Source organism: Sardina pilchardus, chromosome 21 (genome assembly GCF_963854185.1).
Source record: "Sardina pilchardus chromosome 21, fSarPil1.1, whole genome shotgun sequence".
NCBI classification, from domain to species: Eukaryota; Metazoa; Chordata; class Actinopteri; order Clupeiformes; family Clupeidae; genus Sardina; species Sardina pilchardus.
The window spans coordinates 30,825,147-30,841,004 of NC_085014.1; the positions used below are offsets into that span (position 1 = coordinate 30,825,147).

At 42.7% G+C, this 15,858-nt stretch overlaps 1 protein-coding gene across 3 annotated transcripts in view; it reads left to right on the plus strand.

The window, feature by feature from the left end:
* Positions 1-15,259: 15,259 nt before the first annotated feature.
* The window catches only part of fam199x (family with sequence similarity 199, X-linked), a 40,908-nt gene continuing 40,309 nt past the window's right edge, over positions 15,260-15,858 (plus strand). The window contains exon 1 of one of the 3 annotated variants that reach the window (XM_062524192.1): positions 15,260-15,361. Coding sequence is in view for 2 of the 3 variants with exons in the window: in XM_062524190.1 (XP_062380174.1) it covers positions 15,637-15,688 (52 nt within the window). In the remaining variant the exon portion in view is untranslated. Of the gene's footprint in view, positions 15,362-15,572; positions 15,689-15,781; positions 15,839-15,858 lie in introns of those variants that run through there. The other 2 variants (XM_062524190.1, XM_062524191.1) reach the window with 2 other exon arrangements.

The following is a 15,858-nucleotide window of genomic DNA, read 5'->3' on the forward strand; positions in this document are numbered from 1 at the left end:
CGCGGACTAAGTGGAGCTAAATTAAGTTATTATTTTGCTGTCACTTCGTCTGTTTTATGGCCTAGAAGGTTGTATTTGGTATCTGTGGATAGCTCTAGCTCTCCTCTTTTATCTGACATGCAAGCCGTATCTTTTTAACCACGGTTTCACGAGTAAATCAAACGAAAAGTAGCGGTAGCCGAAGCTGATTCTTATTTGTTTGTCACTTCGTCTGTTTCTATAACACAAAAGGATCGATGTGTTTGGTATCAATGGAAAGCTCTGTTTCTCCTCTTTCATTTGATATGCGTGTTATGTCTGTGCGATGCCTGGTGCCGGAGTAATTCAAGCGAGAGCAGTGGCTGCGTGGGTGAACGCAGAGCAATATAGACTGTAAATATGATATAAATTCATGATTTTATTTTTATTTTCATACTTGATCGTACAGACACGTGTCTAGTCTCGTTGGAAAGTCCCGGTTCTGAGCTCTTTCATGCAATATAGGTCTCATCTCGCTGTGACTAATAATCGCGGACAGAGAAGAATGGGTGTGTTTTTGACGCACTTTGCGTCCGTCGGGCTCATAGGGTCCGTTAAATTGACGTGGAAAAAAATAGGATTTGTAAACTGTCGGACTGGGGGTACTAAAATGTGTCGGATTGGCAGCATGTCGGAATAACACCATGTCTGAATAGCGGCATGTCGGACGAAAGGGATGTCGGTCTGGCGACATGTAACCAGACGGTGATACGGCCCGACGCGAAGCGGAGAAAAGTGCATTAACTTTGAATAACCGCACGGCGTGAAGTCCATTATCCCGCTTAATCCACTGTTGCCAATTGCGTTGTGTTCGTTTCCGGTGCTAATTTAAATGTTTTAATCGCTAGAACGGTATTGTTTGTAGAACTACTTTTCCCAGACACATTTCAACTAATTTCTCAAACTGCGGTTACTAGTTCTAAATGGATGGTTGCTATGGCCAAAAGCCAGTCGTTAGTTCTAATCTCCCGTTGTCAAGCTGCCATATCCCAGGATTCTGATGAACGTTAACTTTGAAAGATTGCTATTTTTCTTAGCCTACTGCCACCCTATGCTGCCACCTAACTAGCTAAATGACACCTCTGTCATATGCTAAACGTTACTATGATCTGAACGTCTGTATTTTACAGCTTGTATGTAACGTGACATTTAAACTTCACAACGAGTTTGGCGAATTAATATTCAAGTGTGATACGGCCAACAAATTGGAACTACTTCATAGCCGTGCGTATATCTAAAGTTAATGCACACCCTTATAGAACGCAGGACAATGGGGAACTCAACCGAGCAGTGGAATAATTTTGCATAATGAGCGCTCTGAAGGTATAATGACCGCTGCCAATGGCAACGGGTTCACTCCGCTAGTTGTTGCGGAAGCCACGAAACGGTAGCCAAGTTATTGCTAAAGACACATTTCTTTTCTCGTTTTGGCAAGTAGCCGTATAATAAGTGCGATAATGTATAGAACGCCGGTCATTATCGGCAAATAATTCCCTTCAGGACGAAGCAAAACCCCTCCGCTGCGCGGCGGGGTTCAGTTCATCCTGTCCTGTCCTGTTGAACACTTAAAGTAAGAAGTTCACTCTTAAATGATGTAACACTTCTAATCAAATTATTTACAGTGTAGGCTACCTTAAATTATCTATATGAATTGATTTGAATCTCATTGAATTTCAATTCTACTTCCCTTAATTCAAATTCGAATTGTAATTCTGCATCCTGTTCTTGACCTCAATTCAAATTCAATTCAAACTCAAGAATTGAATTGGAATTAAGGAGTCATTCTCAATTCAATTCTGAATTTTGCACAAGCCTGATGTGTCTCCTAAAAGCCTCACATTATGATGTAAAAAGAGTAGCCTATAGACCCCTTCACAACGGTATAAATATCCGGGTTTGCGTGACGTCACTGGCGGCAGAAAAGTTAGGCGGCTATTGAAAAGCGCTAGGAGCCTAACGCGGCTAAAATTAGTCCGTAATTAACCTTTGCTGAAAACGATATAAACAGTATGTACATACACTCAGTGTACGGGATTGGGAGGATTATTTGAAAAAACTTACATTATCAGGTGGGACCATTCTGACAGATCCCTATTCTAAGTGAATGGAAAGAAGACGTAGCAGGATTGCCCTCCGTTGAATGGCCGGATATTTATAATTACGTTATTGAAAAACCGAGCGTCTACAGTAAGGACAAGTTGCGGGTGTATAAATCATTGGATATAACTATTTCCCAAATGGTCATGTCCAAGATTTACAATACAATGACGTGTCGGATGAGTTTTGAGTTGTAGCTGATGGCAGTTGATGGTTATTTTGCCTCCAGTGAACGTAGTGACGTAGGCTCAGCAACGGTCTATAGGGAGGGAAAGTAATCTCATCGCCCCCTACTGGTTGCGTTCCTAGAGGCTAGCGGGAGTGGATGGGATTTTCTTTTAGAAAAAATATATCTCGGCCCATGATGGGATCTTAGTTAAATGCCTTCAATATGCTATGCATTTAGGTCAGCTCTATTGCTTGTAGTGGTCATACTTTATTTTTTAGGATCAGTTTAATTGTTTTGAGTTTGTTTGTAACATGGTGATAACGAGTTCACCAGTTTGGGCGCTTCATCTCCAACTGATCAATACGGCAATGTGCTAAACTGGCTTTACATATTTTTGTAGTAACAGAGAGCGATAAACCGCGTGGTAATTACCTTTATGTTGGGATAACTTGTTGTACTCACACAAGAGCTGGCAGTAGTGTGATTGTCAACTAACTAACCAACTAGCTAACAGGCTAATAGACAAACCATGAGTAACGTTGAAGGGTGTCACGTCACTTGTAGTTGTAGTCCATTTATGAAATGAAAAGAGCAATTACGTTTTTTTAAAAAATAAGGCGAAATAGGGTCTGATATTTTAGACAGGGTCAATTTTCAAGAAATCAGAACCCCGAAGGCATTTTGTGATTAATTTAATTTAATTTTAATTTAATGTCGCTTATAGAGCGCCAATACATTACACATGTCTCAAGGCGCTTTACAGAGTGTTAGACATTCAAAGAGAGCCCATGAGTGACAGGGGCAAGGAAAAACTCCCTAGAATTGGAGATACATATAGGAAGAAACCTCAGACAGACCCACGACTCAAGGGCCCAACCCATCTGCCTTGGGTCAGTTACAGTACAGTCATTTGTAGTTTGAACGTTACAATGACAATGAAAGTTCAAATAGTCCAGTGTAGGGAATAAATTGTCCATTAGTAATCCATTAGTTATTTCGGAAGGTGATGGGTCGCTGGGATCCGAGGGCCAAAGATTCGGGCAGGGAACCCCAGCAGGCGATGTTAGGGCAGTCATAGGGATGGTGAAGGCAATGGCGATGGTAGGGCAGTCAGAGGGATGTGACTTCAGGTGTGATGAGGGACAGGCACAGAGATGGTTGATGGCTGGTAATGGTTTACCTCACAGGTGAGGTATAGGGGAAAGGGAAGAGAAATAGAGTGTGTTAGTATTACTGTAAGTCATATTAAGTATTAATAAGTATATCAATGGTGATATAAATGGTTATACTATAGAGGGTTTACAAAACGCTTTTACACACCTCTTTTGTGGGGACAGGTGCGTAGGAATAGGTTACCCAGTTAAACCCGAAGAGGCATCCCGCACATCGTCCACCACGCATGCAAACATCCACCCACCCACCACGCACGCAACATCCACCCACCCACAATGCCCCCCCCAATGCCCCCCCCCGAGGCGAACCCACACACCACCTCTGAACCGCGCGTCGGAGCAGCATGGCCGAGCATGGCCAGCCAGAGTCCGCCCACAGGCGGCGCCACCCATCCGCAGACACCCCCCACCACCATCCGCGAGCAGAGAGAACGGGGCCCGCGCCAGCCCCACCCCAACCACAACACCACGCGAACACACACCACGGCCCGACCAGGACACACAGTCTGATCCGCCCCGCCGCCCAGGCCCCCCGGAAGCAGCGCCCCCAGAGCAAAAGTCCAGAATGCTTCATGTCTTTGGACGTGTCATCCTGTCATCCTGTTGACAGGGTCAGGAGGCGTAGGGAGGAGATGTAGTGTAATTAAAAACGTTAAAATCATTGGACATTGGTGTAATGTAATTAAAATCGTTAAAACCATTGGACTTCCACTCTAGAAACACCACCCCAAGAAGGCCCGGACCGCGAGCCCAATCCAAATACAATGCCGCAACAGCCCTCCCCTCCGCCATCCACTCCCAGCATTCCCACCTCCCCCGTCCCCCCCATCCCACTAAATGCACAGCCGTGCACATCTGATCAGACCGCCTGCCCCAGCCAGACCGCCAATATACGCCCACGCAGAGCCACTGGCGAATGGAGCCGACACGAACCCCACCCCCCCCCATCTACAGACGGCGACGGGAGGCCCCCCGCGGACGAGCAACGCCACCCGCGAACGGACCCCGACCGGCCCAGAGCACCCAGCCACACCACCCAGGCGCGCAGCCCAGACATGATGCGCAAGCCCACCCGGGGAAGGCCCATGACCGAAACGGCGCAAATGGACAAAAGTCCGCATGCGCAGTGAATGAACAAATGCCCGCACGCGCAACAGACAGTACGCGGGACCCTCCCCCCCAAGCTACACTATGGAGGACAGGACAGGGAGAGAAGGAAAGAGGGAGAGTTGAGAGAGACAGAGGGAGAGGGGAGAAGAGGAGTTGTACGGCATGCCACATAAGAAGTCCATGACAGCGCAATGCTAAAGCAGCATAACTAAGGCATGGTGGAGGGTGGTCAGCACCAGCTCAGGTGTGGTCAGTAGCCACCATGGGATGCATGACTGGGGCACCAGTCACACAAGCCCACAGCAGAGGTGGTCCGTTCCAGTAAGACCCTGAGGTGGTTGAAGTTCCACACTGCACCATACCTAACTATAGGAAGCACTAAAGAGATATGTTTTAAGTCTAGACTTAAAAATAGGGAGGGTGTCTGCTAATCGAATTGAGGGAGGAAGATTATTCCAGAGGAGGGGTGCGCGGTAACAAAAGGCCCGCCTCCTACTGTAGTTTTTGAAATTCTTGGAATTACAAGAAGTCCAGTATTTTGTGATCGTAAGGGTCTGATTAATTATGTTATACAACTTTTCTAAGGGTATTAAAGGGTGCTGAATCCAAATCTGCTGTATATGAAGCTCAAAAATGTCCCATAATGCCTCAAAATTGAGATTCAAAATGGCCGCCTCCACTAGGCTGAAATCTATTTTTCAGTATATCTTTTTGGCTAAACAAGGTACAAATATGAATTAAATGTACTTTTGTAGGTTTTCCTACATGGGCAATTGGATGCCATATTCAGATTTGTGAAGTAATGTGAAGAACCTGCTTAGATATTGTAAATATAGTTGTTTTTAGCTATCAGTAATGACTCAATTATTATTATTATTACTATTATTGTTGATACTGTATTATAAGGCTGCATTTACTTTTGTTAATTTTATTTTGAGGTCAAATGTACAAACAAATACAAAAAGTTACTTTAAACTTTAAATATAGTTGCAAGCGGCGATGGCGGGCCCGAGCACCTGTGGTGCACAACCTGTGACATTTTGAAATCTAACAAAGCAACATGTGCGTTTGTCAAATGCACATATCTCATGTGTGTGCTCTTTGTTTTTGTTTTCTACATTGGAAGCACTTGCTCACTTCTTGTCGGGTGATGTTTTACATTGATGGTCACTTGGTGGCATTTCACCACAAACATGTATGGGTACAATGATACGCTTCCAAGTTTTTAGTTTGTGAAATACATTTTGTGATATGCAGTGCAATGCAATAACAGTTGGTAGTCATCCTACAAATCTGCTTCCAGCCTACCTGCTTGGAGGGGCGGGAGCTATACCAGACATGTGACTTAGGCATGTCAGTACAAGCCTTATCATAGTATCTAATATTTAAGAAAGTTTCAGACCAATTAACCAAAGTGTCAATGTCTGGGACATTTCCTATTTAGTCAGCTGGTGGCACTAGACCAGGTTAGCAGTTTGGGCATGTGGACATCATCAGATCTATTGAGTTGTTAATCAAATAAGATCAAAAAGCAGGAAGATCCATGAGTCATGGTGATATTCATTGAACTATGTAGAAGTTACAGGGACAGCTTATTTGCAGTCCTCTTCAGTGTTCTGGCAAGTATTGTCAAGTTTCCTGCAGTTGCATGCGCCTACATAGCCTGTAAAATCCAGGCCCTGATAATCTAGAGAGATTAAGGGTCTGGCCAGGAATAATGTAATGGGCCAACTCGAGGGGCGGCACCAAGCATGCATTTGAAAATCTCACTGCACACAACTGGATAACAGTATGACCAATGTTTACTCTGACTTCCAATGTTGGAGTAGCCTGGCAAGCCAAACTATACAGAAATGTATAGTCTGGGGTCGGACCATTCACAGAGCTGAAGACTGTGGGTGGGATGAACAGTTGTCTTTCAAACTGCCTCTGCACGTAATAGGCCAGCATTTGTGACCAATCGCAGCCGGTCGGCAAAAGGGCAAATACATCCTTCTTTAAAACGAAAGTCTAACTCTTCCCAAGCAGATTCAAATGAGCGCGCTTCGTTAGCCTCATCCATCCTTCGTTTTTCTCTATGGTTGTGCAACACGGTCTCACACCCAACTCGTCGAACGAGGACGCATGGTCCAGCCCCCTGGCGTCAATATCGGAAGCCGAAGGTGAGCTAAGGCGGGCTCAAGGACTCTGTAAACAGATGGAGCAGTCTGATTGGCTAGGCTGGTCTGGAGCCTAGCGCAGGCTTGGCCTCAACGGTGCGACCCTAGACCATCCCACTAGGCAAAAATATTTTTGCCCGCTAGGGTGCCTCTAGATTTCTAGGCTAATGTTGGAGTGCTGTCATCAATTTATTTTGCCTCTAGCCCACCTATATCATATACACCGATTTGATTGGTTCTGCCGATGCAAGCGGTAAAAGTAACGTGCATCAGTTTGTTGCCAGAGTGTCTCGCTGAGACAATTCATATTGTGCTCTCGCAAGAACTCTGGATTTCCAGGGTAGCATCTACATGACATCCTTCTGAACAGAATAGGTTAAATACAATAGAATAGTAAGATTACAACCAGTACAAGTACAGGTACATTGGAATACTCTACTAATCTATTATATTTGTGAGGCATCCCTTGGTACACACACATGAAGGGAACTCCCTGAAGGCTTTAGGCATCGGTAACAGAGACATTAGCTGGGAAGTTGAACCCCATTCCACTAAAGTGAAAGTATACCACTACCGGTGCCTTTTGCTTTTTTTAGCCAGTTGGGGTAAAGCAAAAACATTAATGCAAGAGCATGATGGTTAAAAGTGTTGTGGGTGTCAAAAATGTTTAGATACGGGTTTGAGGTAAAGGGTATGTGTGGTGGAATGTTCTAATAAGAATAGCGTTGTATCCATCATGGTCATGCTGATGTATTTGTGTTAAAAGCAAACCCTTGGTGCGATTAAACCAACATGTTACGCCAAAAAGAGAGGCTGATCATTTAAAGTACATCATATCAACTCATAGGTTCACAGAGCAAAATGGATTGTCAAGCAAAACTGCACTGTGTATGTTTTGTGCAGTGCAACATGAAGCCATTTTTGTGACTGAAATGGGGACTGACTATGCCAGACCCAAGTTTTTGTCCTCACAAAAATGCTTGGTTGGAATGGCATGTAATACCCAGAATACAGTATAGTCACAGAATCATGATTTACTACTTTAGTTTTGCTTACATCAGTACACACACAGAGACAAACACACACACATACACACACAAACACATACACACACATTCAATGCAACAGGTTTTGTGAACTCAATGATCTGAAGTGAAGATATTCATGTAAGCCTTACATGTGCATGATTTACAGTACACCATATCAACACACTGATTATCGTCTTAATGGATTAACAATCAGAACTGTACATTTTTGTGATTGAACTGGGGGCTGACAATGCAGACCCAATTCTCATCCTCACAAAACATGCTTGCCTTATGTCACATATTAATATCCAGAATTCAGTATGCATGTGCAATTTTTACAGCACACCATATCAACGCACTAGTTAAGATTTTAAATATATGGATGTCAAATCAGAACTGCATTTCGTATTAACCTGCCATTCAATAGAAAGTCATGCTTATGATTAAACATCCTCACAAAACATGCTTGTCTTACATGTCACATATTAATATCCACAATTCTGTATACATGTGCAAGATTTACAGTTAACCATTATCAACACGTTAAGTTGTCAAATATGGATTACCAATCAGAACTGCATTTAGTAGATATCACAATCAGATTCATCAGATTAGATGTATATGACATCTAAACACGTAATATTCCTGTCTGGTGTAGCATCACCAGCTGGCCAAAGTCAGAATCATTGGAATTTATTTACAAAATATTAGTTAAATAAATCTGATGATATCCACATGCCCAAACTGCTAACCTGGTCTAGGGCCACAAGGTGACTAAATAGGAAATGTCCCAGACATTGACATCTTGGTTAATTGGTCTGAAACTTTCTTTATATTAGATAGTATGATAAGGCTGGTACTGACATGCCTAAGTCACATGTCTGGTATAGCCCCCATCCCCCCAAGCAGGTAGGCTTGAAGCAGATTTTGTAGGATGTCTACCAACTGTTATTGCATTGCACTGCATATCACAAAGTGTATGTCATAAACTAAAAACTCGGAAGCGTATCATTGTACCCTACATGTTTGTGGTGAAATGCCACCAAGTGACTGCCATCAATGTAAAACATCACCCGTCAAGAAGTGAGCAAGTGCTTTCAATGTAGAAAACAAAAACAAAGAGCACACACATGAGATATGTGCATTTGACAAACGCACATGTTGCTTTGTTAGATTTCAAAATGTCACAGGTTGTGCACCACAGGTGCCTGGGCCCGCCATCACCGCTTGCAGCTATATTTAAAGTTTAAAGTAACTTTTTGTATTTGTTTGTACATTTGACTTCAAAACAAAATTAACAAAAGTAAATGCAGCCTTATAATACAGTATCAACAATAATAGTAATAATAATAATAATTGAGTAATTATTGAGAGCTAAAAACTATATTTGCAATATCTAAGCAGGTTCTTCACATTACTTCACAAATCTGAATATGGCATCCAATTGCCCATGTAGGAAAACCTACAAAAGCACATTTAATTCATATTTGTACCTTGTTTAGTCAAAAAAATATACTGAAAAATAGATTTCAGCCTAGTGGAGGCGGCCATTTTGAATCTCAATTTTGAGGCATTATGGGACATTTTTGAGCTTCATATACAGCAGATTTGGATTCAGCACCCCTTAATACCCTTAGAAAAGTTGTATAACATAAATAATCACAAAATGCCTCCAGCACTTTAAATAAGCACATTTTCAGAAATTCTGCCTAGACTATTTTCACAGGTAGTAGATTATTACATTATGCAGACTGAAAAAAATATTTTTGGTGGATAAGATCGCTGGTATAGCTGCGTAGTATAGAGCATATCGTGCAAAAAGAGGGGTGGATGATGCCAAAATCTACATATTGAATGCCATCCATGAACACCAAGAAAGCCCAAATTCTTTTGCACGACTCCTATTCGCGGATTTCCCCTCTGCCTTCAATACCATTCAACCTCACATGTTGGCCAAAAAGCTCATAAGTTTCAACTTAGATCATCAATTAATTCTGTGGATCACAGACTTTCTGACCCAAAGAACACAGAAGGTGCTGGTCAACGAGGTTCTCTGACATCAGCTACACGTCCACTGGCTCACCCCAGGGTTGTGCCCTCTCACCGCTGCTGTTCATCCTGTACGCAGATGATTGTCGAAGTCGCCATGCTGATCGTCACCTAGTGAAGTTTGCCGACGGCACTGTTCTCTTATCATTGTTATCTGGTTCTGTCCAAGATCACAGCCCTGTCCTCAGTGAGTTTGTGGAATGGTGCGATAGCTCCTTTTTGGAGCTAAATGTCACAAAGACCAAGGAGATGTTCATTAACTTCAACAGGCATGGAGGATGCAGGACCGCCACTACAATACATGGGGAACCAGTGGAAGTTGTACATGAGTACAAATACCTGGGCACTGTCATTGATGACAAACTGCGTTTTGACTCCAACACAGAGGTGATCCTTAAAAAATGTCAACAGCGCAAGTATTTTTTGAGAAAGCTATACTCCTTTGGAGTGAACAGGAAGATCCTCACAGTTTTTTACACCTCCTTCATTGAAAGTGTACTGACTTTTTCATCTATATGCTGGTTTCACTCCCTCTCCATCAAAAATAAGAATCTCCTCCAGAGCATTGTGCACAGCACACATGTTCTAAGATCATTGGCCACCCTCTTCAGTCACTGACATCGCTGCATGATAAGGCTACACTAAGGAAAGCCAAATCTTGGAAGACTCTACTCATGTTCTACATGGAGTTTTTGAATGGCTGCCCTCTGGCAGGCGTCTGCGCTGTCCTCTTGCTATAGGACTAACAGGAGGAAGGCAACCTTTACCTTTGAGGCTATTCGCCTTTTGAACTCAAATATGCCCCCAGCCCCCTTCTCCCTCTCCTGGGACTAAATATGCCCCTAAATATGTTTCGGGAGTATTTCAACCACGATTGCACTGTTATCTGGTCCGTCTACTTAGCTCAGCAAGGGTTGTTATAGCAACCATAAACTCTGAATGGGACGGCGCCTTTAACGAGTTCAGTGCTAGGATAAACGTTAGCTAGGTTAGCTAATAATAGTGTTCAATCACCGCTAACGTTATTTCATATACTGAGATGTTATGTTTTGACTATGTTACATCTGTTAAGAGCATTACAAATAAAGTGGCCAAATCTGCTTATGAGTCACATCGTAGCTGGTTAGCCTAAGGCATGGTCTAAAACTCTTTATATCCGGATTTTTCCAGAAGTCAATGGGAGAAATGAATGAGAAATTTACTTCCGGGCAAGCACCTCTCTCGGAGGAGGGGCGGGACTGTTGAGCTCTATCAGAGCCCGGCTACGGAGAGCCTTGCCACTCGCTATTAAGTCCCATTGTAACGACTTTTGGTTGCAGTTCCACCAGAATTCCACTGGGGGCGGTCGCCTGAGTGCAGAATGAATGGGAGTCTATGGAGCTAGACGGCTAAATTTGGTTCTTTCACCCAATTGTCGTTGAGAGATCTCAGATTTGATTATAGTTTTTGCAAGTTCAACATGGGTTATAGGTCAAAAGTTGAATGAACGAGTACTTCCTTCCGATTTCTTACAGGTTGAGTTGTTGTTGCCCATACCACGCTAGCATTCTGCTAATGAAGCTTGAGTGTATGACATCATTTACATTTTAAAAGACGTTTTAAAGCAAATAAGTGACTCTAAAAAGTCAAACACCACGCAATACGTAATTTCTTTGCATCCCCCTTCGAAAACAATATTCAAATTAATTGACACAAATGTATATTTTGAGAAAAGTGGATTTTGAGGGGTATAGAGCTCCACAGTCCCGCCCACAGCCTTGTCTGGAAGTAAAAATCCAATACAATTTCTCCATTGACAACTGGAGAATAAGCCATAAAATCGTAACCGTCCATGGTAGACTTAAAACCAGCTACGATGTGACTAAGCGATTATACCGGCTCATATAGATGTCAAAAGTTAACGGGGCATCAACCTTGTTTTTGAGAAAACAATGTTTTATTCAGGATTTAACGAGAGAGTACTACACTACCCAACACCCTACCGTGTAAAACTGGTGAAAGCAGAGCCTTTGATTGGTAGAGATCGCCGTTGCCATGGCAATCCCAGACAAACTGTAGGGGAGCGCCGGGTCAATTGAGACATGGGGCAATTGAGACACAGCGATTTCCTCGAAAACCATGCAAGCTTGAGCCGTCAGATTTTGACACTACGTCTAGCACATAACACATACCAATCCTGGCAAAGCTCGTGAAATTACGTCACGCCATTCAAAGGTTATTAGCGGGTACCGATTTTCGTCTACGGTAAGTAAAATCTTACATGCGGTAGTTTTTTTGTGATCAAAAGTTGTATTTTGGGTGCCATGCAATAATAATATGATCAAACAACAGATGAATTCGTACTTAAACAGGCCCTAAAGTATGCAATGTCATAGTTTTGAAGTTTAGAGGCAAAACAGGTTTAAGTGTCAGTAGTCGCTGGAGGTTCAATTGGTACAGCTGTTTAAATGTCCCTAACGCGAACCCGGACGTGGCCACATTACACGATCAATATCTGTATAAATCACCGAATTAATAACTGTTTTGCGATGAACAACAACTGATTTGAGTTAAAGGAATACGCCACCCAAAAATGAAATTAAGCTAGTCTCGGTCACCCCCAGAGTTAGAACAGTGAAAAAAACCCGGTTAAAATCCGTCCGGGCTTTCTCCTGCTTTGGGAGCAGCGATGTTAGCTTTAGCTTAGAACAGTTGCTGTAGATGAAGGGTGTCAGTGAGCACGTCCTCCAAAAAGTGACCGACGAAGCACCGCTAGCTAGGCGCAAAGTTTTCACGTAGCAGTCTTGTAAACTCCCAACTAGATTCGACTGGAACTTCACAAGTGGTGCTACGTGAGAACTTTGCGCCTAGCTAGCGGTGCTTCGTCGGCGATGAGGCTGAAAATAGTTCCAAGTAAAGATCTGCCCAGGTAATAGTCTCGTTCGATTTTGCATTATGATTTGTACTCGTTTTGAACACACGGCTCCCAAGATATATTTAGAAAAAAATGTAGACGTCTCGGTCACTTTTTGGAGGACGTGCTCACTGACACCCTTCATCTACAGCAACTGTTCTAAGCTAAAGCTAACATCGCTGCTCCCAAAGCAGGAGAATGCCCGGACGGATTTTAACCGGGTTTTTTTCACTGTTCTAACTCTGGGGGTGACCGAGACTAGCTTAATTTCATTTTTGGGTGGCGTATTCCTTTAACAACAACTTATTTGAATGAACAACATATATTTTGAATGAACAAAACATGAATCCACAGATATTCAGCGAAGTGAGGGAAACAAATTATACATGCGGTAGATTTTTTTTGTGATCAGAAGTTACGTACGGGACAAAAATATTTGTTTGACCTATTTATATTGCGAGAAATTATGTGAAACTTTCGGGATGACGAATACACTAGTATGTTGTCCGATATGCTCCATAAAAACGTGAGTAGGGTCAGTAGTTTCTGTTTAAAACATGCTGTATTAATTGCCCCTCCTTTGTGTCTCAAACGACACGCATAGGTGGGGCATTTGAGACCCATGTCAACTTACGTTCAAAGTTTGAAAACAGCGCGATCATCCAACATATGTGTTAAATTACACTTGTAACTAAGACACAACACATGTGAGTTGTTGATCACATGATAAAAATGTTTGTGTACATCACGTAATCTTTGAAAAGATTGTTTAACTGAAAAGTGTCTCAATTGACCCGGCTCTCCCCTACTCAACTTTCCCCGCGCCTATCGTCCGGCTAGCGTCTCGCTGGAACTTCAAAACTTAAAATGGCTGCAGGGCTGTCAGGACCGATGTGTGGTCTTCCGAAAAAGAACAGTTTTCTCATCTTGAAGGTTGAATTTACTCAATGGAAACGGTAGGAAGTAATCATCTTCTTTTCTCAGATTAATATGGAACCATGTTAAACTATCGTTAGGCTGCAAATGTTGGAAATGTGTGTACGTTTGCAAAGCATCATGGGATTTGAGTTCTCTAACTAGGAATTTAAGATATGTACACAGTCTTGTACCTTTCGCTTTTTTTACATTTTCTGTTCATTTTTTCACTCGAAATTACAAGTTATGCTTATGAGTCACATAGCTGGTTAGCCTAAGGCATGGTCTAAAACTCTTTATATCCAGATTTTTCCAGAAGTCAATGGGAGAAATGAATGAGAAATTTTCTTCCGTACAAGCACCTCTCTGGGAGGAGGGGCGGGACTGTGGAGCTCTATTGCTCCATAGACCTCCATGCATTCTGCACTCCAAATGTGAGCGCCTCTAATGGAACCAGCGTGGAACTGCAACCATTTTAAAGGAGTCATAGAACGCATTTTTTTACCATTACAAATTGATCTTTGAGCCTAAATAATGTCATATGTAAATTTGTGGGGCTGAAAACGCCCCAGGAGCACTGCTAGATCGCCTAATACAAGGTCATAAATAAGCCTTGCAATGTAACAGTTTGTTTTTCCCGCCCACTCAGCAAGTTCATGAATATTCAAATGAGATTCGCGCTGATTGGTCTATTGGCCGATATGTCCTGAAAGTTGATTGGCTCAATCCACCGGTCTGAAGCTAGAGCAAAGTGAAACTACGTTTACTGCTGGTAAATAAAGCCAAAGTCTTTGATAAAGCTATCAACAATGGATTTAAATAAGGAATACAGCCGTACATGTATAAACCGAGTCAGAAGAAGGTTCTGACGAAGATGAAGTGCAGCAGATTCCCCAACAGAATGAATGTGTTAGATTGGTAACTCTCCAAAGTTAGCTGTAATAACGCTAGCATTACAACGTCTCTGCCATAGACCACATATACTAGCATCGTAAGAGCAGTTTAACAAGAATTATTAATCGAAGGTATGCAAATGAGAGGGGGTGTATCTAAAGGGGGATGGGCGCCTATTACGTGTTATCTGAGCTCTGTTCAGATTGGAGCATTTCAACACGGCTGTTTCTATTTCCCAATTTGCATACGAAAGCAGGCGGGGGACGCGGTAAAGTCTTTGGTGTTGTCCTTTGGACACTGCTCGCAGCCTAAATTCAACAGGAACAAGGTGAATGTGGTTTTGAATTCTAGGACTCCTTTAAAACCGGAAGTATAACGACAGTGGCAGTTCTCCCCTTATTAGACATTCTCTGGCTCTATTTATTTGAAAAGTCGGTCTATGGGAGTAGGACTTATTAACATTGGAGCATAGACTGTGAAAAGCATGGGAGCTGCTCTTCGATAGGAACGCAACCGCTTGGGGCGCTGGTTTTCACTTTCCCTACCTATAGTTTTCTATCAAATTCCATCAGATTGGTTAGCCTATAAACTAGGCTATATTTGTTGCAGTTTAAAATAGTAGTTTAAATCTACAGAAACTACTAGTTCTATTTGTGCTCACATTTTTTTTCTAAATGTTAGGATAAGGATGACTTTAAAACGAAGATAATTAAATTCCGACTTTTATTTTGAAACAACAAAAGACGAATGACGGCCATATTAGAGTTTGCGTTGTCGCTAGTTACACGCAGTATCAGAAGGAGTTACATGCTGTTCTGTCCAGTTAGACATTGTCAGCAGACTACAATCAAAAGCAGGTTTGTCATCCACTTAAGTCTTTTGTTGATTATGTATTTAAACATACTACTGAATGGGCTATGAATCACAGTTTGTATCTCTGCCCCCCCCCCAACAGGGTATGACCTACGTTACTTCCCACACAGTAATTTACGCGATGGAGATTGGAGATCAAATGCATGGTCGATATTTAGAACGTGTTGTCTGTTTTGTTGTCTCTACGTGTAAAGCAAACACGTAATACCCATAAAACGGAGATTACTGTCTGTTCTTGTTTTGCTATCCGATCGACGCCATGTTGAATCGACGTCACGATGTAGATGAGAATGGTCTAGACACCTCCACTGGTATGTGCTTGCTTGCCCGCTGCGTCTCTCTGTACTTCTAGCTACCATGCATAGGCCTAGTTGCCTGAGTCTCAATCGGTCTCAAACGTCCCCCTGACGGACTCGCATAGACTTCCCGCTAAGTACTTCGTATGGGCCTGCTGTCCGTAGGTGAGATGTGCACGAGGTTC